Source organism: Phyllopteryx taeniolatus, chromosome 6 (assembly GCF_024500385.1).
Source record: "Phyllopteryx taeniolatus isolate TA_2022b chromosome 6, UOR_Ptae_1.2, whole genome shotgun sequence".
Taxonomy (NCBI): Eukaryota; Metazoa; Chordata; class Actinopteri; order Syngnathiformes; family Syngnathidae; genus Phyllopteryx; species Phyllopteryx taeniolatus.
The window spans coordinates 4,159,373-4,185,230 of record NC_084507.1 but is presented as its reverse complement, the minus strand read 5'-3'; the positions used below and the strand labels follow the sequence as shown (position 1 = coordinate 4,185,230).

Below are 25,858 nucleotides of genomic sequence, written 5' to 3'. Positions count from 1 at the left end.
GCCTGATGTGACATCTGATAAGTAAACATGTTGGCGTTTGACCCTGTGTATCATCATTGACTTGTTTGTTCTGTTTGCCGCCTCTTCACCTTTTCTTTTGCTCAAGTGGCTTCATCGTCGTGCGGCTTAAAATTCAAATGAATTACATATTGGCTGAGCAGCGTCATGTGATTGTATGGCTGTCAACTTCTATGCGCGTGTTAAGCACGCCTCAGACCAGGTTTGGGGGAGGCAAAAAACAGGAGGTGTTGCACAAATTATAGCCACAAATGTAATTTTTCTTTTTTTAGATGTTGCATGGCTCTGTCAACGGCAATGCTTAATTTGTACACCATTCTTCATTTCCTGTTTAATATCAACAGATTAATTGCTGGTTTATTTCAGTACTCGCAAATAATCAAAACCTAATTATGGCGCAAGTTGCTCATGGGTGAATTTTTACAGTATACAAACACACACAGGCAGGCGCGCGCACACATCGCTGCATGCACACAAACCGGGACGAGCAGGGACTAAATAACTCCCTGACGCTCTCTTTCTCTCTCTCACACACACGTGTGCACCCACACAAGGCGAGGGTGCGCTGCTCTTTGCGCTCGAGCTGGATTTTGTTTCACTCCCTCCGTGTATCTTTTCTAGGAGTGATGAGAGGTTGGCTCGACTACGGTGCTCAGCTCGCTCTGAAAGTGAGGGGAGCTGGCCTGTCACGGGGTAACTGCACTCCAAAGCTGCGACCTTGACCTTCCGAGCCCAAGTCTTAGATTTAGCTCCTTTATCACACTATCTCCAGGCATTTAAAAATACTCCTGAAACTCAATGATTTAACCCGCTTTTACGCTGTTCACATCAAAACTGGATGAAAAAAAGCTTAATCCATCTTATCTGTTGGCTGTCAAACTGCTTCTGCTAAAACCTACTCACAAAAGACAACTAGGTCACCCAAGAAAAAAAAAAAAAAAAAAACAGAATTCCACGTTACCCAGGGGAAGTTGCAGCCTGGTAATTGACTTGGGAGGAGATTCAGGACCACTTAAAATAGTCAGATTCTGAATTAACCACAGAATATTATATGCAGCGTTAGCTACAGTTTCAAAATAAAGGTAGATCATAGCACCGTTAGGTCAGGATTGTCATTTGGGTTCTTGAAGTTTAATGTAGCGGTTCCCAAACTTTCTTGCATCGGACCAGTAAGACACATAACAATAATTCCACAGGCCGGTGTGTGTGTGCGCGCAAGTCTCTGTGTGTTTATGCATTTGTTTTGTTCTTTAGGGTGGTTATGCCTTTATCGTCCACGCATAGAAAAACATCCATCCATCCATCCATCCATTTTCTGAGCCACTTCTCCTCACTAGGGTCGCGGGCGTGCTGGAGCCTATCCCAGCTGTCATCGGGCAGGAGGCGGGGTACACCCTGAACTGGTTACCAGCCAATCGCAGGGCACATACGAACAAACAACCATTCGCACTCACAGTCATGCCTACGGGCAATTTAGAGTCTCCAATTAATGCATGTTTTTGGGATGTGGGAGGAAACCGGAGTACCCGGAGAAAACCCACGCAGGCACGGGGAGAACATGCAAACTCCACACAGGTGGGGCCAGGGATTGAACCCGGGTCCTCAGAACTGTGAGGCTGACGCTCTAACCAGTCGGCCACCATGCCGCACGCATAGAAAAACACAATATACAATATTTCATGATGCTGTATATTATTTATCATAATGCAACTATCCAGTAACAAATATATCTTAATGTATGCACAATAGTTCATATTAACAGTGTTCTGTTTAAGCACTTCATGATTTGGACTTTTTAACATCATTACATGTTATATACAATGTACTGCAAATGTACAAATGTTAAATATTCCTCTGTGTGTACTGTTAAAAGTAAAATTATTGGAATTGGATTGGATAAAGAACAAAACATCCAATGAAGACAAGCTGAGGGGAACATAATAATATAATGTAAATGTGTGTTTCAAAGTATCAAAATATTCAAATATGCAAGCACAATGTACAATAACAACGGTCAAATCATTAATCTACATTTCTGATGCTCTATATGTCTAATAAGTCATTTGTGGTCTGTTTTTATGAAATAAGTGGTGTTAAACATTTTTCATTACTCCTGAAAAAAACAGCGATGATATGTTGACTGCAATATAACACACTGTGATGCAGAATCCGTGCATGACTGTCCCATCTGGAGATGACGGGATACAAAAATGACACCCGGAGCCAGTGATGAACACTCTCGCACAATCGCTGTTGTCATATAGCATGGTTTCCCTCTTTCATACATGCAAATCAGTCGCCTTTCGTCGAAATTCGCCGTTTTGAACTCAAAATAGCCCATTTACGTGAATCGTATAGATCCGATGAGGTTTTCTTGGGGAGCGGGGCAACGCCGTCACTGTCGCTGTCGTCATGGGCTGTTTCGTACTCCTTGAATGCTGGCAGCGAGATCCATCCCGCACATCCACCATCCTCACAGATGTCATTTCTGAATATACAGACTAATATGCGAGCACATTGGCCTGAGGTTCTGCCTGTGCGCTCGGGACCTGCTTTAGATAAATCACAGGAGACCAAAAAAAAAAAAAACACTTCCGCCGCTTCTGTTGCTAAGAAGTAACGGTCCTTTTACTCTGTTACAATGATCTAAATGTCGCTTGCTACTTTTATTTATCATCCATCCATCCATCCATCCATCCATTTTCTTTACCGCTTATCCTCACTAGGGTCGCGGGCTGCTGGAGCCTATCCCAGCTATCTTCGGGCGGGAGGCGGGTTACACCCTGAACCGGTCTCCAGCCAATCGCAGGGCACATAGAAACAAACAACCATTCGCACCCACATTCACACCTACAGGCAATTTAGAGTCTTCAATCAACCTACCACGCATGTTTTAGGGATGTGGGAGGAAACTGGAGTGCCCGGAGAAAACCCACCCAGGCACGGGGAGAACATGCAAACTCCACACCGGGCGGGGCCGGGATTTGAACCCCGGTCTCCAGAACTGTGAGGCAGATGTGCTAACCAGTCGATCAATTATTGCTCATTTATCAACTATTTAGTGCGCAAGACTACGACTTCGACTTCCGCATTGGGCGCTGTTTGGGCCAATCTAATTTAAGCGTGAGTGACGTTTAAGTCTAGTTCACCAATCAAACGAAACAAGAAAGTCACATGACCTCGCACGACGTCTTCAATTGGACTTCCCGGGCATAGGTGTTAACACTAGATAAGCCAGCCCGGCTGGTCGTCGTGCCTAGATGGCCAACATTTTTGGAAGGTCGCCGTTCCCATGAAGACAACGGCGCGCTACTCTTGTTTACATTTAGACAAACAAAAACAACAGCTTTCATGTATTGTAGTATTTGTCTGGCACTGTCTGCCTAAATTTGTTGTCATATAGCATGGTAAATTTCAGCTCACTTATAACTTGAGAAAACACTGTACAGTAAATTGCAAATGTTTTTGTTGTTTATTATTATTTATTTATTTTATTGTTTGTGCTATTTACTCAGTACTTGAGTAATTATTTCACTGTGTACTTTTTACTCTTACTCAAGTATTTTTTGGGGGGACTACTTTTTACTTTTACTTGAGTCACATTATTATCAAGTAACAGTACTCTTCCTTGAAGACAATATTGGGCTACTCTACCCACCTCTGGAACAACATCCTCTATTGCTACTCTTACGTTTAAGCAACGTTTTTGCTCATCAGATAAGCCAGTGTTGTATTTGTTGCACTGGTCTTTTGTATTTTCGCGCTGAGGTGCTGCGGGTCGTGGCCCTGGTTGCGGTCCCAGCAGAACTGCGAAGCACACGTAACATCGGCGACAAGAGCTGATCCGCTAGTACATCTTGTATTAATTAGGAAAAGCGCCTACAATTATCTAATTGGTTTACGGATGTTAATGTTAAATGTATTAAGCGACGGAGCGATGTTAGGGATTATGTCACAACACAGAATGAACTAACTTCAAATTTAGAAATGGCCAATAAAAACCACAAAATATTGTACTTAATATTTTCCTGGAGGATGCATTTGGGATTAGCCTTTGAAGTTGGTAATAGTGAAAAATGAAGTGAAACAAACAATGATTTTAGTCAATTCTTCTCCAGAAGGAGAATGCTTAAAGAGGAGGATGCTATTCATGTGGCACAGCTTGAAGAAGGCATCAGGTGCAGGTGGAGATGGGCCTGGCTCAAGTTGGAGGCCAAAACAAAAAAAAGCAAAGAAATGAGGCAAATTGAATTTTAATCCTAAATTTGTACATCAATATGTACTTGAGTGGTGTAAATAAATGTTTTTCTGCGTGAAGAAAATTTGTTTATTTTGCCTTATTGTACTCGTCAGAGTCTTCCAGATTGCTTAATTCATGTTAAATTAAAAAAAACTCTTTTTTTTTGGGTCACCTTTTTCATGCCTGTGGTGTTTACATGTCTTCTCTTTTCAAAGGAGATCTCGAGTGATTTTAGTTTTGGGACATTTTAGTATTCTGATTACTTTGTGAGCATAAAAAAAGTGTAGTGCAGGAATGAAATATTTTGTGACGTATATTTTACAATCGAAAAACAATCAATTGTGTTTCAAAGAGAACAACAACTGACGACTTGGTGAAAACATTGCTTCTGAGTTCAACCATTTGCCATGCAATGTTTTACACACTTTATTTATGAAACAAACAGAAGATGACAACTTCCTCTTGCCCCTTAAAATTCAGCCCAAGTTAAAAGACCATCCATTTCTCAATCATCTTGACACTCACAAGTGGGGTAATGTCCTTTTGATGGGTTGGAAATTTTGAGGAAAGCATTTAAAAGAATTGGCTTGCAGCAGGAGTGGTGTGTGTCCTCTAGATGTTGGTGGTGATATGGAATATATCTTTGTGTGAGGACAATCACTCTTTAAGTTTTTCTGTCTCTGTTTACATGCAATCAGTCGAAATTGCTGTGCTCCCCCAACAATGGCCATCTTGCAGATTGTTGTCAGCAGCCTGGCTGCTAACTTTGCCAGGTTTTCATTGAAGCAGCAACTTGTCAGCTGGTATAATTCATTTGTTCAACAACAACGAAGTTTGATTTCAGTGAAGATCCATAATTTTATCATGTTCAAACCACATTCATAGCCTGTATTTGGATCATCCTCCATTAACATTAAACTGGCACTAGCTGACAGCATCATACTTATTTAATTTGTAAAGTCTCAAGGGAATTGATTTGGTGCTGCAATCAGATGAATGATATCAAGGGAAAAAATGGTGGAAAGCAGCCTTACTTGCCTCACTTCAACCATCCATTTTCTACAGTCACATTCAGTGCCGTAGTCCACCAATATTTGCATTAATGTGGGGTAGACTCTTGCGCGGAACTTTTTTTCAAGCTGTATCCAACCTGATGCAGTGATATTCAATACCTCATCTGCCCTGCAGCTCGGGCTGCACGATATTTTGTTTGAGCATCGTCATCGCGACGTACGTGTACGCAATAGTCAAATCGCAGGGTCTGCTGCGATGTTGGTTTTGTTTTCATTTTAAAAGTGACCAACAGAGAGACCTGTTTGTGCATGCTAATAGAAAGTACACTTGCTTGATTTCCTATTTCGCTCTTCAGAATGAAACTAGGCAGGGATGCGACAGCTGCATGAGTGCGCAAAGTGCGTTCAGGGACACTGCGTAATTGAGAATAAATGTGTTCTTTTGTAATACAATACATACCTGTGATTGTAAAAATGGATTACTAGGAACATTATTATTTGTATCAGAATGCACACATTCTGACACACACATATACATATACACACACAGTTATAATCAATCCATCCATTTTCCGCACCGCTTTTAATTCCTCATTTTAAAAAAACACCGTTCAAGTTTTTCGTCATGGTTTTGAGATTGTAGGGTAAAAGCTGCAGTTGGCTACTAGTGTGGACTGACTGAATGGGTGGCAACAATTGGGAAATGAAATGCCAGTATTTTCAGGTTAATAGCCCATCAACAACATCCATACATCCATCCATTTTCCGTACCGCTTATCCTCACTAGGGTCGCGGGCATGCTGGACCAGTCGTCGACCGTCCTGCACAAAAGAACAACATCCTCTGCAAAAAGCATTTTTTTTAAACTAGTAATTCAATTTACACGTGATTTGGTTACACATTTCTTGAAGCAATAAACATGTAATGGTTGACTGATGGTCCAAGGATGAACCATAATGCAGACAGCAAAAAGGTAGAACAATAACTTTAATCAACCAAAAGAGCACACAAGGCTAAGAGGTGCCACCCTCCAATTGACCATGCAAGAGGAGTAGGGGGTGGAGGTAAATGACATGCTGATGCGCAGACACAGGGAGAACATGCAAGGCGAGGCCGGATTTGGATCCGGGTCCTTTTGAACTGTGAGACAGATGTGCTAAACAGTCAATCCACCGTGCCGCCCTTCGTCATCAACATATTGAAAGAAAAAAAAAAAGAACTAGTATTACTGGTGAACTTAGTTTAAAATTTTCGCGTATGAACTATGAACTGAATTAGTAAATTTTTGGAACGGTGAACTGAACTTTCAACTAGTTTGCATAGAAAATTTACTTTCCCAAAACTGATCTACAGTTAATATACAGTGGGTACGGAAAGTATTCAGACCACCTTACATTTTCCACTCTTTATTATATTGCAGCCATTTGCTAAAATAATTTGTTATTTTTTCCCTCAATGTACACACACCACCCCATATTGACAGAAAAAAAGGGAATTGTTAAAATATTTGCAGATTTATTAAAAAACAAAAACTGAAATATCACACAGCCATAAGTTTTCAGACCCTTTGCTGTGACACTCAAATATTTAACTTAGGTGCTGTCCATTTTTTCTGATCATCCTCTAGATGCTTCTACACCTTCATTGGAGTCCAGCTCTGTTTGATTATACTGATTGGACTTGATTAGGAAAGCCGCACACCTGTCTATATAAGACCTCACAGTGCATGTCAGAGCAAATGAGAATCATGAGGTCAAAGGAAGTGTCTGAAGAACTCAGAGACAGAATTGTAGCAAGGCACAGATCTGGCCAAAGTTACAAAAAGAATTCTGCTGCACTTAAAGTTCCATACAGCACAGTGGCCTCCATAATCCTTAAATAGAAGATGTTTGGGATGACCAGAACCCTTCCTCGAGCTGGCCGTCCAGCCAAACTGATCAATCGGGGAGAAGAGGCTTGGTGAGAGAGGTAAAGAAGAACCCAAAGATCACTGTAGCTGAGCTCCAGAGATGCAGTTGGGAGATGGGAGAAAGTTCTAGAAAGTCAACTATTACTGTAGCCCAACACCAGTCGGGGCTTTATGGCAGAGTGGCCCGACAGAAGCCTCTCAGAAGACACATGAAAGCCCACATGGAGTTTGCTAAAAAAAAAAAAAACACCTGAAGGATGATGACCCAAGATGGTGAGAAATAAGATTCTCTGGTCTGATGAGACCAAGATAGAAATTTTTGGCCTTATTATGAAGCGGTATGTGTGGAGAAAACCAGGCACTGCTCATCCTCTGTCCAATACAATCCCAACAGTGAAGCATGGTGGTGGCAGCATTATGCTGTGGGGGTGTTTGTCAGCTGCAGGGACAGGGAGACTGGTTTCAATCCAAGAAAAGATGAATGCGCCCAAGTACAGGGATGAATTTAAGGGGGTCTGAATACTTTCCGTACACACTGTATATTGCAGGTTTAAAAAAAAAAATCGTGGTCATTTTTTTCCCCAATATCGTGCAACCCTACCTGCAGCCCGGTTGATCCATGAGCAAAGCAGCAACATGCCCACACAAGTAAAATCTGAAATCTGACAACAAAAACAACAACAAAACACACGATTGAATGAAACTGTCTGTTATTGTCTAAGAAACAGTTCAGGCTGTACCCTGCCTCTCTCCCAAAGTCAGCTTGGAAAGACTGTAGCCCTAAACCACCCTAAACAAGAAAAAGATGGACAAAATCAATGGATAGATTCATGAAGATCTTATCAAGAAAAAAATATTATATTATTATATTAATATTTATTATATCATGTACTGTGCATACAGTAACCATTACTCTTCAAATGCAATTATGCTCAATGTTACTGTCTGTATTGTCACACAGCTTGGGTTGCTGACAATCAAAAGAAGCAGTTCCAGTGGGGGAAAAAATGAATCTGTACCTCGTCCACCATTTCTGTTTTGATTGATGGGAATGTGACGGCAAAATCAGCACAGGAAATGGCTTACTGATGCAGTAACAGTTCAGATGTCACAGCATCATAAATAGTACAATTAAGATATAAATATTGTTATATTTTTAAATATTCTTAAGTATATTGCTGTTTTTTTAAATTATTATTACTATTCTTTATTGCAATCCACCCCCAATCTGCATGTACTGCAACCCACCAAACAATATAAAAACAATTTCTAATTTTCTTTGCCCATTAAAAGCTCCCCATTAACTGTACATCACCTGAAAACAAGTCTGACCCTAAGTGGGCAATCTACCACCTCTTTGTTTTTTTTCTTTACACACTTGAGCAGACTCATGCTGCTGCCTGGGAACAATCGATCAGCTCCTTCTTCCTGCTGTTCAAAAAGAACGGAGACAGGAGCAGCACCCTTTAGGCTTTTTTGGGGATAATAGAGGTGGGTGTCGAGAGTGAGGAGGAGGAGATGTACTGTGTGGTGGCTGAGAGGTGTTTTAAAGCAAGTGCCTCTCCCAAGAGATAATAGCGTGAGCTGTGGGTTATAAATGTTGCATTTTGCTCAGTGAGAATAGCAGTTTGGGTAAGGGGAAGGAGAAAGTTCATCGCTCTCTTATCAAAGCGCTGTGACATTTCTCCTTCAGCTGTAAAATTTCATATCACATAGGCCTATCTGCTATAAAGATGTGACACCTCTTGTTGAACTGATACAGTGCATTCTATTTCACCCCATATGCCTCTCTTGTGGTATATTAACTTATTGCCCATTTGCTGTCTCTATAGCACTGCCTATCAGCACAGATGACTGTGATTCAGTAGAAACAACACAAGTGACCCACACAAGTTGAACTTGGAGCAACAGCCATTTATTAGCTTTAATTCAAAACTACAGCTTGATATCAACTGTCTGTCTTTGATTTATAACTGCATCTGCCCTTTCCTACAGTATAACCAAGAAAATCTACCTTGGAAAACCTTTTGTGGATGCTTTACTGTGACAAGTAATTTTCCAACGTGCAAGATGGTTCTTTGAACTAGTGAGACAAATTAAAATGAATACATTTTAAAGTGGGGCACTGATGGTGTAGTGCAGGGGTGTCAAACTAATTTTTGTCACAGGCCACATTGTAGTTACGGTTTCCCTCAGTGGGCAATTATGACTGTGAAACCATAAAAATCTTTAATCACCTCATCATATTATTACACATGAAATTTCTAAACTAGTTTTGGAATCAGAAATCAAGGGTAATAGGTTTTTCAACTATTGTTCATATTTGGTAACAAAAATGCTTGCAATATCTCAACATTATCATTTATGAAATATGACAATTTGAAATTTTGGTACAGATTGGTACAGCAAATCATGGAAGTTGACACATGATTTATGTGGCGGACCGGATCTGGCCCCCAGGCCTCGAGTTTGACACCTGTGGTGTAGTTGTACACTTGCCTGACTTTGGTGCGGCCAGCGTGGGTTCAGTTCCCACTCGGTGACGGTGTGAACGTGAGTGCAAATGGTTGTCCTTGTCTCTCTGTGCCCTGCGACTGACTGGCGACCAATTCAGGGTGTAGTCCGCCTTTCGCCCCAAGTCAGCTGGGGTAGGCTCCAGCGCCCTGCGACCCTAACGAGGATAAGCGGATGAAAAATGGATGGATGGATGGAATTTTTTTTTATTTATGTGGAAAATATCTGAAGCAGGTCCACTGCTATCAAAAAAGGTTCTGCCGAAGCAATTTGATTAAGTAATTTGTCTTCTCAAATTATCAGCAGGGCCATTGCTCAAGGTCAGAAATGACATGTCAAGAATTCACCGTTATATATGCAATAAGGGAAACATCAAATAGAAATATGACTATAAGACACTTGAATCCCTATCAAACATCTTTGCACAGTATAAATAAAAACCTCCTTCAATTAAAAAAAAATGATTACTGACAAAAAAACAGATCTAAACTGGCAGTATTTAACTGAGATGGTAGTAAGATTGTTTATATCTTTCAAGGTCTCCATGTATGAGTAGTCTAAACCAGGCTGGCACTCTGCCACCAAGGAACGTATTAGTATGCCATATTCCACTGAAGTGAGAGAGGAGGCATCCTATTGTCCAGTACAATAACAAAAATGGACACCGGAAAACAAACTGATGCCAGCATTGAGCATCTTGGGTGCTATCTGAGGAGGATCTCTCCACATAAAGGAACATTCATTGGTCTGCCAAGTATCTGTGGAGTGGAGGACCGGCCCCTAAAATCTAGCGACAGATGATGATCTTATCGAGTGAGGTCCAGTGGGGTGTGTATGTGGGGGGCAGGTGAGAGGTAGGTGCAGTTGGGAGGTGTAGAGGGTAAAGGTGGCAGGGACATCCTGCTTTGAAATTAGAATAAAGCCTCATTATTATATATTAGTTTGGAAATTGGATAAAGAGAACAGTCAACACATGGATTAAGTCTCCTAATAGCAGAGGTGGGAGTTACATTTATGCAAGTCTCAAGCAAGTCCCAAGTCACTGTGAGAAGAAAAGCAAGTCAAGACGCCACTAAATTTCAAGCTAGACTGTGTTTCGAATTAAAACATTCTAAGTTAATGATTATTTTCTAAAAACAATCAAGTTGATCAGTTTGAACATTAAATATCTTGTCGTTGTAGTGTATTCAATTAAATATAGGTTGAACGTGATTTGAAAATCATTGTATTCTGTTTTTATTTATGTTTATATATATAGTGCAGATAGCTTTATCACAGAGCTGACACATCGGATGACATTTGAATAGAGACACTTCAGTAAACATGTTCAGTAGTACAAAAATTGTATTGAGAGAGAGAGAGAGAGAGAGAGAGAGAGAGAGAGAAAAAAAAAAAAACTTTTCCGTGCCTATGAACCTAAACGAAAGGTTTGGACAGTTATCATAAACTGTCTCAACTCTACTTACATTGCTTAGCTGTACTAAAACGTTCCATGGTTGTTCATGCAGGTGTCTACGTCACACTGGCAAGTGCGCAACAGCGCAGACTGGGTTGCCAGGTTGGCGCGAATGACCCTCCAAAATCGTTTCTTTCTTTAAAAGTCAAGCCTCTTGGCTACCAAGTCTAAAGTCAAAAGTCAAATCTTTCTTAAATATTTGGCAAGCAAGTCACAAGTCATAAAACTGGCAGCTCGAGTCGACTTGAGTCAAGTCAATTGATTCGACTCTCCCCATTTCTGCCTAATAGTGATGATATTTCTTCTTGGTTTTGTTTGGTTCATGTAGCGTACAAAACGCAAGACCTTTTATTGCATCAAAGGAAGTGAATGACTTTGGCATCTATTGAAATTGTATAGCACTTTGTAGGTACTCAAATACAATTCACAGTAAAAATAAAATTACGAGTTGAAATATACTAGATAATAATAATATACAGTATATGATTATACGATACGCCAACTCAAAACCACAAGGGGCTGTTGACTGGCGAGTGAGTCTAGATGTGTCGTGTTTCACTTTTAGAAACATATTAAAGTGAACATGGAACACACAGACAGTTCATGAAGGCAACTCATTATTCATCCATGGATGGTTTTTGTGGAGTCCGTGAGTACCTGCAACAGATGTGCCCAGCCATCTGTGCAGCGCGGTCCTCAGGCAACATTTGTTGTGAGACGCACACAACTGGAACCCAAACACGGTGAACCACAAACCACACAAATTGCCCCTTAAACTCCCACTTCCCCCTCCTCTACTCACATGCACCTGCACTCATCACTACCCACTATAAGCGTGCCCCCCCCCTCCCAAAAAAAAAAAAAAAAAAAAAAAAAAAGGACAGGCAAGACCAAAGAAAAGACAAAGAAAAGCTGGCTGGAGGTTGGTTGAGCTGCGTGTCAAGTGGCGCTAAACAGTAACGTGCATCCAAGTGTTTAAAGGCCGTGGCTCCTATCTGAGGACAAACAGTATGCATCAAGCGGTGGCTGTTGATCTCTGTGATGACGACCAGCTGTGCACCAGTGTTTAATTATTTCTCCATAATGAGCTTACTCACCTTGCACTGCAGCAGCAGTGACGCAAGAGGCGAGAGAAAAGATTAAAGGGATGACTTATACATCACTTAAAGTAGATGCATACTTATCTATTTGCAGATACAAAGACAAAGACTGGAGCAAATTATATGTGACATTTAGGTTTTCCCTGTTATACCATGATCACAATTGATAAATCAGCACTGCTGACGAAAAAGGTTATTATTTAATATATTATTATTTTAAGATTATTTTCATAAAAGTAGGAAGCATAAAAGTCTAAATTTCTATAACATCACACCAAACAGATACAATAGTGTACTGGAGATACACATCTTGTATTTAAAAAGTACCGAAGACCTGAATAGTTCGTTGTGCCACATAACCGTTGGAAAGTTCAAATGACATCAGACCAGTGACAACTCGACATTAGAGGCCAATTCCATGACATTAAATTCACAGTAGTGACTCAATTGCAAAACCAATGTATGTACATGGTAATATATAATCCTTCTAGTGCTGTTTTTAGAGTCATTCCGCTGGTGTGTAACTTTCTGACATCCTGTTCCTGGCAGCTTTCTGTTCACCATTCAAACAGTGGGCGAGGCTGGCACGTGGCATTATTTTTCCGTTTGAATTCGAATTAATTTTATTTCCTTTGTTTAACCAGGTAAGGCAATTGACAGCAGTTTTTCATTTACAATGCCGACCTAATGCCGAATGTAGGGTTCAGTGTCTCGCCCAAGGACGCTTTGACAGCAGACAGTCAGAGCAGAAATTGGAACCAGCAACCCTTCGGTCAGTGGACGACCCGCTCTACCAACTGAGCCACAGCCAGCTTTCGGTAGCTATACATTGCTGTGCCAGCTGTGTAGCTACAATTATATTTCAGTTTAATGATTCATTTGTTCTCTGTGTCATTCAGTGCACGTATCAAAGCTAGGAATCACACATAGCATTGATATTGGATAAAAACAACAATAGCTCAGACAGTAAGGGAGTGTATTGTTGTATCCCTACTTTGTTGTCACATTTGAAATATCTACAGTTGTGGGAAAGCATTTTTTTTTTCTATGTCGCAGAATGGTGATGATGCTTTACTAAGAACAGTGACCCTTGCCCTCTCAAATTGTATTCAGTTGATTCAGTAATCAAACTTAACAAAGGCTAGGGTATTTCTTGGATCTGCTTTTGGTCAGACTTTGTCAAACTTTATCAAACAGAGTTTGCAGTTTCATGTGTGAGTCTGCCAGGAGAAGACCAAATATTTTCACAGTTGTGAGCTGCGTTCTCCCTTTGTACGATACACAAACAAACTTGCCCCTACAGGGAAACATCCGCCTGAGTACACTGTGCAGCAGCCTGCCTTGGAGTTCATCATAACTATTAGATTAAACACCATTCCTAAAAATGTACACTCCATCTGATAGATAAGATAGCTGGGGGTGTCAGGGAGGTGAGCACCGGTAGTACTAACAGTGCTATCCGGTTTCACTGTTAATTAAGTGGAGCACTGTAAAAAAATAACGAGGGCCCTGCCTTCCTGGAATTACAAAAATAGTCCTGTTACTATCCAGCCAGCCGCCTGCAATGTCTCATAGAGATTATCTCAACTGAAGACACCTTTCAAGTAACGTTACTGCACGATGCATCTGAGGCACACCATCAGATGGCTGCTTGCTCGATTTGTTTATCTATTTTGAAACTGCTTAGCTTTAACCTTTAAATGTTTATACCGCAGGGCTTGGAGATAATCATATGATGGCGACTGTAGGGTTTAGGAGAAAGAACAATGACTGAGCGTCACTGTGATTTGCTGTGGAACTCGTGCGCTAAATTGAGCTGTGTGGTTAACTGTTATGGTCGTTGTGTTTTCAGGAGAGCTTGATGCGTTTCTTAAAGACGGCGGGCGCCGGATCCACAGCCGTCAGCAGCTGCCTGTGGGAACAACTTGGGGACCCTTCGAAGGGAAGATTGAGATGGGTACCGAGAACAGCACACTGGTATGTTCCTGTTGTATTCGATGAAATTACTCTACATGTCAAAGGAAACAAAGATTTCAACCTCGGTAAGAGTGCCATGAAATGAATTGTGTGTGTGTGGGGGGGGAGGTGGGGGTGTACAAACAAAATTATGCCATTTCAAAAGTGAGTTTGAAGTCTCATCGGTCCTTAACACGCTGGAAAATTTTACTTTTCCTTTACATTACGTGAAGTTTTATATTGGCAGTGTAGAAAAAAGATCTATGGGGATTGATGACTGCAATGACTGCTTTATTTATTTAGCAGATTTAGAAGTCAATTGTAGACAATGTAATTAAGTGTTGTGAGGGTAGTCCATGTTGGTTCTTGTTTCTGATGTTGTTACTGATCATACATATTAGTACACACCCTAATTCCAATGAAGTTGGCACACGGTGTAAAACGTAAACACATGTAAATCATTTGTATTGTTTTTTTTAATTTACATTTTATACAATGTCCCAACTTCATTGGAATTGGGCCTTGTAGTATTAAGTTCCATAATTGTATAAAAATCAGAAACATTTTCTAAATTGTATTCATAGCGTTAGAATAACAGCAATAAATATTAACATTATAACCATTTTATATTGACTCACCACTAACTGACCACAACGTTAAGTGCAACCGGCCAATCTTGACATGAAAATAAATATATATTTATTACTATTTGTTGTTATTCGTGGGCTGCACGTAAAGACGTGGCTATCACTGATAAGGATTTCCCTCCTCTCGTGTAGCTAAATAATGCATATCCAAACTATTAGAAACAACTACGACTAGAAATGTATTACTAACTTGAAACTTCACTGATAGTGTATTTTAAAATGAATTATCTTCATAAATGTATATGACAACACACTTGACGTCAATTCAATAATAATAATTTTTAAAAAAGGATGCTACCCAGAACTGGGCGGCTTTCTATCTTTGGCCTCTAAGATCCAGCTAAGCTGAGTGTTGACCTGTTGCTCTGGTGGAGTGAAGAGTCCTCCACGGATTTGATACGCTGTTCTACATTTGGAGTAATTAACACATTCCTATTAAAACTGTAACCAGTCTCACATTCCCTTTGCAAAGACACATAAGGCACCCCATGAGGATTTGGGACTCAGAGTCTCACCACCTCCCACCCGCTCGATTCCCCAGATTGCAATAACCACACAACTTTATTAAACCATTTTCAGAGAAGTTTCAAATGTTTTTCTAAGCTGTCCTCATCGTTTTGAAGTCATCAGTGGCTTTAGATAGCTTTGAGCCCTATTATAGCCATGAAATATGGCTGTTTTCAGGGTAAACTCAGTTACTGAACACCTCAAGTACACTTCCAAAGTAAAACATTCCAAGTGCTAGATTAATTCCCCTGAAAGGTATCCTCCAAACCCAACCTTCAGCAGTCCCTTACACTTATCAAAAGATAACATTTTTTACTTTTCTCACTGTGTGAAAACTTAAAATGAGCACCGGTACTATCAACCTACTGGATGATATGCTTCAGTTAATTGTTGAATCCTCCTCCTGGCAAGAGTGAGGTGTTCTTAACTAAGTGCCCTCCAAGGAATTCATCACTACCTAGCAGATCCTCATTCTCGTCTATTATTTTGTGAGCAAGTTCTGGTCATACGCTTTAATTGGCTACATGGGGTTACAGAATATGCCAAACCTTCCTTGCAATTAAAAGCAAAGGAAGAACCTACAGCATCTTGCCTTTAAGGATCTCTGGTGTGGCTACTCTCACGGGACCCTTTCAGTGCTTTGCTTCTTGCCCTCCTCTTTTCCTAGGTTCAATCTCTCATAAGGATACAGGCTGTTAGCAGCTCCTCAGTATGTCTCATTAAAGGCTAGGTCAGCACAACTTGCAGTATTGTCCCAGTGAGCTTCCCAAGGTTTAATGCAACTTTTTTAGTTTTACAACTACCCATCAGTTGTTGTAATTTGGTACGACAAGGGGCTTGTCTCAAACACATTGCAACTCACCATGATACAGTTTAAAATGGTAAACTGCTGGCTTGTGTTTCCACTGTAGACAGAATGGCAATAACAGACACTTTCTAACAGAAATAGTGGTGCATCAGAACAGCACTAGCTGGCTAATGATCCAAAACACACTACTAAAATGTTCATCAGGTCATTTTCTCAGCGGTAGATACTTGGCATCTTGGCTTTGATCCTCAGAATGGACCGTAGGCTTTCATCAGTGAGGTGACGCCTATGTAATGTTTTATTTTGTTAATATTCATCACAGAAAACAGCCTCTCACGCAGATATTGGCTGTGTTCGTAAATGTTTAGATACTATACTACCCAGAAGGCTTAGTGTGAAAGACCGGAACGGGACGCGTGGGTACTGTTGTTGGTCGACGAGTTAGTATGGGACCTTTGCTAAAGGACAATAAAGATGTTGTTACATGTTGCAATTCCTGATTTGTTTAAATAAGAAACAAACAACATGTGCTACCAAAGATATACAGCGTTTTAGCGCCGCACAGACGGAGCTTCATAATGTCTACGGGTAGTCTGTTGTTTGGTAAAGGAGCTGTTGTGTTGCATTTGGGGATTTGTAGTGTGTCACATCGCGTCATTAAAAAACAATATTGTGGCATGTTAGGGAATTGGAGGAAAAATGGGTATTCCAACATGCTTTGCTTTAGTTCAATCATAATATTTGGTTGTTATCAATGCCTCTTTAATGTGTTATTATGTACTGACATGGTGTAATAGTTAAAATGGTGTTATTTGTAGTCGTGTAAAGCCGTGGTTCTCACCCTTTTTTTGTCTTGTGTACCTCCTGAAAATCTTTGTCATAACAGGAGTACCCCCTCACTCTTACGTGTTGATGATTCTCCAAAAGTAGAACGTAACGCAATTGATCATTGAATGAAAATCATTTTATTTTATCTCCTTAATTTGAACCTTTAATTTGCAGGCATTGTTTTCTTTGCAACTCCCATTAAACATACAAATTCATATGTTGCTTTGAAAATAAATAATAGAAATTTATAAAATCAAATCAAAATAATAAACGTGCCTTTGTTATATATAAATCAACAGAAGTGTTATATGAACTCTCTCCTGAATCCAGAGCAACTGGACATTTCAGCCATTTATCCATATTTGCCTGTATGTACGGCAAGGCTGTGCCACAGGCTATTGTCTTCCCGGGTAAACTAGTTGTAGCGCAAACAAACCATTTTATTGACAGCCTTATAAAATAACTAAAAATATTTACTTATCATCTTGGAAATAATTATTCAATGTTTCCATGCTGGATTGGTAGGGTTACTTTAAAAATGTATTCCGATAGTTACTAGTTACCTGTTAAAACAAATCTAGTTAGTAATGTGATCTAAGTAACATAATAATAAAGTAATGTAACTTGATTACTTTTAAGTACTTTTGGATTACTCAATAACAAATGTGCTAATAAAATGTTTGTTTGTTTTGTTTGCTTGTTTGTTTTGAAATGCGGGAGGAAGCTGGAGCACCCCAAATACAAATCCTCAGAACTGTGAGGCAGACTTGGGAACCACATGGATGGATGGATGGATGGATGGATGGATGGATGGATTGAAGGACAATGGAAACATTTCTTTAGTTGCATGAGTAAAGCGGTTTTCAAAGTCCCAGAAGACAAGACTTGACTTAGATAGATAGATAGATAGATAGATAGATAGATAGATAGATAGATAGATAGATAGATAGATAGATAGATAGATAGATAGATAGATAGATAGATAGATAGATAGATAGATAGATAGATAGAGGGAAATTACAGTTACTAGATTCATAAAGTTTTTAAAAGTTTTTTACATGAGCCAAATACTAGGTGTTTGCTATAACGAGCGCACGTATGCACACAAACACGCACGCACGGGCTTGTAGATACGGTACGGTATGTGACGTCACACTACAATATAGCAGTTCACAATCAATGCTTTTCGAATAACATGACAAAAAACATCAACATTTTAAATAAAATAGATCAAACTCACCAGAGATGCTGATGGATACATGTATTCCGTGACACCTGTCCAAGACTGTTTCCATGCACCCCCTGCAATGTGCTCGCATACCCGTAACACTGGTTGGGAAACACTACTGTAAAGTACAGTTAGATTATTGCTACTTTTGGTGGCGGTGAACGTGGCACCCTGAATTAACATGTTAGTGAATTTAATGACACTCTGGTCGCTAGCACCGTAAGCATAAGATTTACACTTGCCGGTTCGTGACAATGGAAAAGTAGTGCTTGCCTTTATTCGTGTAGTTGTGTTGTGTATCAGGTCCAGATGTAAAAACTGTGGTAACTTTACTCACGAGCTTAATTTGTTCCGTGACCACGCTTTTTACTCAAATCAACTTTCCACATTGAATTTAATGGAAATGTCAAAAACAACCAAACATTTTTTGTAACATGTTTTAAATGACAGAAATGAGCACTCTACTGTACTATAGCAAACATATAGGAATAAAATAATTAAATAGAATGTAAATAATGATAATAATTTCATTGGAAATCGCACTACTCCTTGTGCATTGTAATACTCATCTTCTTTTCCTTTCGGCTTGTCCCTTCAGGGGTCGCCACAGCGCGTCTTTTCCATGGAAGCCTATCTCCTGCATCCTCCTCTCGAACACCAACTGCCCTCATGACATCCATCAACATTCTCTTTGGTCATCCTCTAGCTCTCTTGCAGGGCAGCTCCATCCCCATCACTCTTCTACCAATATACAGGAAGTTCTCGAGTTAAGACGCACTCGACCTACAACGTTTCGACTTTACGACGCCCGTACCTCGTCCGCCATTTTGTCCCAGCACCATAGTGTTTCTGCTCAGCTAGTGCATAGTACTTGTCTGTGTTTGTGCGGCGGGAGTATCTTTGCCTTTTTCACCCTCCTTTTTTCACACTCTCAGCAGTAATGGTAAGTACAGCATCTTATTTTTTTTATTTTAATGTATTTTAGTTTCTTTATACGAAGTGTTAACCTTTCCTGCTACGGTCACTTGACCGTGGTCGGGAGACGCAGGGGTTAACTCCCTTCTCTCGTTGCACAGCTGAGCTGGGTGGCGGCAACAATAAAGGCACGAAGCACCGATTTGCTGCTTTAACGGCTTTATTAGCTCCTCTGCACATTCAACGTCAACGGGTCCTTTGCTAATCGCTACTCTTCGCTGGTCGCCGTCACGACACTTGCTACTGTACACACTCGCACAGGCGAGCACTCCTTCCTCCTTCACAGTCCCGCTGGACAAAGCCTGAGCAGTCCCGTCTCACTCACACATCGACGCACACGCCCACACACACTGAGCTTGCCATCATAATCACGTGGGACAATACCCGTAACAGAAGTATTTCGCCGTAAATTTCGAATTTAACGGTGAAATCCGCGGAAAATCGTGTTACGTCGCCAGCGTAGGAACAGAACTCGTTCGTAAATCGAGGACTTCCTGAACTCACTATCTCGCGTCTGGACGTGTCCAGACCATTGAAGTCTGCTCTCTCTAACTTTGTCTCCAAAACATCGAACATTGGCTGTCCCTCTGATGAGCTCATTTCTAATCCAATCCAACCTGCTCACTCCTAGAGAGAACCTCAACATCTTCATTTCCGCCACCTCCAGCTCTGCTTCCTGTTGTATCTTCAGTGCCACTGTCTCTAATCCGTACATCATGGCTGTCCTCACCACTGTGTTATAAACTTTGCCCTTCATCCTAGCAGAGACACTCCTGTCACATAAGACACCTGACACTTTCCTCCACCCGTCAAAAACTCCACAGCCACCTCTCCTAGATGCTTCCATACCTCCACAGGAATGTCATCAGGACCAACTGCCAACCATTTTTCATCCTCTTTAGTGCCTTTCTAACTTCCCCCTTACTAATCATTGCCAGTTTCTGGTCCACCACATTTGCCTCTTCTACTCTTCCTTCGCTCTCATTTTCCTCATTCATCAACTCCTCAACGTATTCTTTCCATCTATCCAGCACACTACTGGCAGCATTCAACACATTTCCATCTCTATCCTTAATCACCCCAACTTGCTGCACATGCTTCCCATCTCTATCCCTCTGTTTGGCCAACCTGTATTGATCATTTTCTCCTTTTTTAGTGTCCAACCTGGCATACATCGCATTCAACACTCTTCCTTTCTCAGCTTCCACCACATGGTTCTCTGCTCTGCCTCTGTCTTCTTAATCTTCCTCCCCACCACCAGAGTCATCTTACCCACCACCATCCTATACTGTCCAGCCACACTCTCCCTACCACTACCTTACAGTGAGTAACCTCCTTCAAATTACATCGTCTGCACACGATGTAATCCACCTGCGTGCTTCTACCTCTGCTGTTGTAGGTCCACCCTATGTTCCTGCCTCTTCTGGAAGAAAGTGTTCACTACAGCCATTTGCATCCTTTTTGCAAAGTCTACCACCATCTGTCCCTCCAAGTTCCTTTCCTGGATGCCGTACTTACCCATCACTTCTTCAGCACCCCTGTTTCGTTCACCAACATGTCCATTACAATCTGCACTAATCACGACTCTCTCTCTGTCTGGGATGCTCAGAACCACTTCGTCTTCCAGAATTTCTCTTTCACCTCTAGGTCACATCCTACCTGTGGGGCATAGGTGCTAATCACATTATACATAACACCCTCAATTTCAAGTTTCAGCCTCATCACTCGATCTGATAGTCTTTTCACCTCCAAGGCATTCTTAGTAAACTCTTCCTTTAAAATAACCTCGACTCCATTTCTCTTCTCATCTACACCATGGTAAAATAATTTGAACCCTGCCCCTAAACTTATAGCCTTACTGCCTTTCCACCTGCTCTCCTAGATACACAATATATCAACCTTTCTCATAATCATCGTCAACCAATTCCCGAGCTTTTCCTGTCATAGTCCCAACATTCGAAGTCCCCCCATTCAGTTCTACGCTTTGTGCTTTCCTCTTCTCTTTCTGCCTAAGAACCCGCTTTCCACCTCTCCTTCATCTTCGAAAGTTTTCAGCCGGATGCCCTTCCTGACGCAACCCTCTACATTTTTCCGGGCTTGGGACCGGCCTATGGCCTTTGCACTGGTTTGTGCCCCCCATAGGGCTGCATTGTGCATTGTAATACATAAATCCATACAATATATGTAGATTTGAAGAAAAGAAACGCAGAATACTGTTGCATCTAAGTTGCAGTAATACTAGTCTTTTTTCATTTTTTACAGAGCATGAAGAATGTATGCCTGTGCGTGTTGTTATTTGCTGTGTTTGTAGGTTTTTACAACGGTTGTGTTCAAATCGCATTTTTTTTTCAAGGTTTATAACTACTGCAATATTAATACTAGTTACGTTAGCTCATCTTTGGCTTTTCACATTATGTGTTAGCATTAAGCGAGCAGACTTTTGAAAAACTGTTATCTGCCACACTGCACGTGGCAGGCTCAGGGAGGGCAGACTAGACATCATGCTTAGAAAAAGGTTTACTCCTAAGTTACTTTTTTTGTTTGCAACACAAAGCAAAAAAATCTTACAAGCAATGGTTCGTAACTCGAAAAACTCATAAGTGGGGGCACTCAAGTCAAGGTAACACTGTACCTCTCAGTCTGCAGCAAAAATAAAGAAATTTGCCTCACTTTTCCAATACCTTTGGAGGTCAGTGAGTTTTTTATTATTCCTACTTTGCATGTGACTTTTTTACAGAAGTACAGTACAACTCTTCTATGAGAAAGCCTGTTTTGTATTTTCAATTCCCGTTGCTCAGAATTGATGATTCTCTGACAACCAACCAAAAGACTGCAGGATAACTTGCTCCAAAGTTCCCATATTTTGGATACTTAGACCTCCATAGAATGACTCTCTGACGTGCACTTAGTATAAAAGTGTCAATTTCATTTTTAAAAAACACCTTGGTTTTGTCATATGAGTGTAAAGAAAAGGCCCCTCTGACTGCTACTTCTGTTTGACCCCGTTTGTATCCGCTTTGTCCATATTTGGCTAAAGACCACCCCCTTTCTTCTGATGGGTTGCTTCCATGTAGAAGATCCACTTGTGAGCACCCACGTGTTTGTTATGTTGACAGCACTGGCTCGGGACTGGAGATGTAGGCGGAAATCTTCGCTAGTGTCATAAATAAGCTTGAGAAATTCGAATTCACACAAAAACATCCGGAAGTCAGGAACACGTGGACAATTTTATTTAATATTTCACATGTTTACTGAGTCACGATAGAGCCAATATTACATCACAAATACTAGAAAGATTTGGTTTGGTAAAATAAAGGACCTTTAACCATTGTGGTCAGTACCCAAAAACAGGGTACCCAAAAGCAACACAGTACAGATAAGTTAGTTTGACAATGAAAAGCAAAACATTTTGTACCATACCTAACTCAACCAAGCACGTCTGCTTGATCGAAACTGGTTAAACCTTTTGATGTAATCAATGTTATTCTAATTTTTCTAGTTTAAACTTAATTAATTGCTATTTTATCAAATAATTCCTAACCGAGGAGCATGTGGTTTATTGGCAGCAACATAAATTTGGGGGCATTAAACAAAATTTCAAACACTGTCAAAGGTAAACAAACTAATGGTGGTCTAAGTGTCAGGTTATAGATAGGCTCAGTAAACGGTAGTTTGGTTTAAATCTGGGTCTTTCTGATGCATCGTGCATGTCACTGCAGTCTAGAGTGGGGCAGGCAGTATAAAGCAGTTAGGGTAGTAATGAAAGCCCATTGCTTCATTGACCCCATCTTTACCGAGGAGGAACCCATAGTCATTCATGAGATGTTGCCTATACCTTTTTACCCTCTTATATGTTTGATATTGCAGTAGTGCAAAAACCTCTATGATGAATAAGACAAATGGGTATCGGTTTCCCTTGCCCATACGCGGGTCACCGGGGCCCCACTCTGGAGCCAGGCCTGGAGGTGGGGCTCGAAGGCGAGCGCGTGGTGGCCAGGCCTTTCACCCTGTGCCCGAAAGGGTAATGTGGGTCCCCCTTCCCATGGGCTCACCACCTGTGGGAGGGGCCATAAGGGTCGGGTGAAGTGTGAGCTGGGCGGTGGCCGAAGGCGGGGACCTTGGGGACACGATCCTCGGCTACAGAAACTGGCTCTAGGGACGTGGACTGTCACCTCACTGACAGGGAAGGAGCCCGAGCTGGTGTGTGAGGTCGAGAAGTTCTGACTAGATATAGTCAGGCTCACCTCCACACATGGCTTGGGCTCTGGTACCAGTCCTCTTGAGAGGGGTTGGACTCTCTTTCACTCTGGAATTGCCCACGGTGAGAAGTGCCGAGCAGGTATGGATATACTTATTGCCCCCCAGGCTCGGCACCTGTACATTGGGGTTCACCCCGGTAGAAAAGAGGGTAAATTCCCTCCGCCTTCAGGTGGGGGACGGGTCCTGACTGTTATTTGTGCCTATGCACCAAACAGCAGTTCAGAGTACCCACCCTTTTTGGAGTCCTTGGAGGGTGTGCTGGAGAGTGCTCCCGCTGGGGACTTCATCATTCTGCTGGGGGACTTGAATGCTCACGTGTACAATGACAGTACATTGTCATTGATGGATGGGCGCGATTGGGAGGAATGCCCCCCCCCCCCCCGATCAGAACTCGTGTGGTGTTCTGTTATTGGACTTCTGTGATCACCACGGATTGTCCATCACAAACATCATGTTCAAGCATAAGGGTGTCCACACGTGCACTTGGCACCAGGACACCCTAGGTCGCAGTTCGATGATCGACTTTGTGGTCGTGTCATCGGACTTGCGGCCGCATGTCTTGGACATTCGGGTGTAGAGAGGGGCGGAGCTGTCAACTGATCACCCCCTGGTGGTGAGTTGGCTCTGATGGTGGGGGAAGATGGCGGTCTGACCTGGCAGGCCCAAACGTATTGTGAGGGTCTGCTGGGAACGTCTAGGAGAATCCCCTGTCAGAAGGAGTTTCAACTCCCACCTCAGGCAGAACTTCACCCATGTCTCGGGGGAGGCGGGGGACATTGAGTCCGAGTGGACCATGTTCCGCGCATCCATTGCTGATGCTGCCGACCGGAGCGGTGGCCGTAAGGTAGTTGGTGCCTATCGTGGCTGCAATCCCCGAACCCGTTGGTGGACACCAGCGGTGAGGGATGCTGTCCAGCTGAAGGAGTCCTATCGGGCCTTTTTGGCCTGTGGGAATCCGGAGGCAGCTGATGGGTACCGGCTTGCCAAGTGGAATGCAGCTTTGGTGGTCGCTGAGGCAAAAACCTGAACATGGGAGGAGTTCGGTGAGGTCAGGGAGAAGGACTTCGCCCGGAGTTCCTAAAGGCTCTGGATGTTGTGGGGCTTTCCTGGTTAAAACGCCTATGCAACATCATGTGGACATCGGGGACAGTGCCTCTGGATTGTCAGACTGGGGTGGTGATCCCCCTTTTTAAAAAGGAGGTGTGTTCCAACTACAGTGGGATCACACTCCTCAGCCTCCCCGGTAAGGTCTATTCAGGGGTGCTGGAGAGGAGGGTCGATCGGGAAGTCGAATCTAAGATTCAGGAGGAGCATTGTGGTTTTTGTCCTGGCCGTGGAAGTGGACCAGCTCTACACCCTACAAGTCGGACTCGTTTCCGGTGAGGGTTGGAGACCGCCAAGGCTGCCTTTTGTCACCGATTCTGTTCATAACTTTTATGGACAGAATTTCTAGCCGCAGCTGAGGCGTAGAGGGCGTCCGGTTTGGCGGTCTTAGTATTGCATCTTTGCTTTTTACAGATGATGTGGTTTTGTTGGCTTCATCAAGCCTTGATCTCCAACTCTCACTGGAGCGGTTCGCAGCAGAGTGTGAAGCGGCTGGGATGAGAATCAGCACCTCCAAATCTGAGACCATGGTCCTCAGTCGGAAAAGGGTAGAGTGCCCTCTCCGGGTCGGGGATGAGATCCTGCCCCAAGTGGAGGAGTTCAAGTATCTTGGGGTCTTTGTTCATGAGTGAGGGAAGAATGGAATGGGAGATCGACAAGCGGATCAGTGCAGCGTCTACAGTGATGCGGACTTTTTATCAGTCCGTTGTGGTGAAGAAGGAACTAAGCCGAAAGGCGAAGCTCTCTATTTATCGGTCGATCTATGTTCCTACCCTCACCTATGGTCACGAGCTGTGGGTCTTGACCGAAAGAACAAGATCCCAGATATAAGCGGCCAAAATCAGTTTCCTCTGGAGGGTGTCCGGGCTCTACCCGATTTTGGCTATTTTTGTCTCCATATTAAAGTTGTGTTAGGTCTTTTCTCATGGTCTGTCATGGTATCTGGGACGAGCCATTGGGGGAAAGTGGCTGCTGAGTCCTGTAGGTCAGAGGCACACTCCACTTTGGCCTGCAGTCTACCATGGATGCCAGTTTGTTCTCTCCCAGATATATTAGTATTCTATCAGCATCTAATTCACTTATCAATCTCTGGTACCAAAGCATGAAAAAGAGCCCATTGTTCACATAAACACTGCACAGTGTTTACTCATGCTCTCGCTCTTTTCACTCTCACTCACATGTACACACACAGTGTGGGGACTTTCCTACATTTGACGGACTCTCCCAGACCACTATAAGATCCAATGAGCCATCACACGCCGGCATTGGGATTGAATTTAACAAAACGGCTACTG

At 42.1% G+C, this 25,858-nt stretch overlaps 1 protein-coding gene across 4 annotated transcripts in view; it reads left to right on the top strand.

Annotated features, from left to right (window-relative positions):
- The window catches only part of zfpm2a (zinc finger protein, FOG family member 2a), a 142,606-nt gene that overhangs the window by 52,576 nt on the left and 64,172 nt on the right, over positions 1-25,858 (top strand). For 3 of the 4 annotated variants that reach the window (XM_061777005.1, XM_061777004.1, XM_061777003.1), the window contains one exon: positions 14,103-14,227. In XM_061777005.1, coding sequence (XP_061632989.1) covers positions 14,103-14,227 — 125 coding nt within the window. Of the gene's footprint in view, positions 1-14,102; positions 14,228-18,902; positions 19,168-25,858 lie in introns of those variants that run through there. The other variant, XM_061777006.1, reaches the window with a different exon arrangement.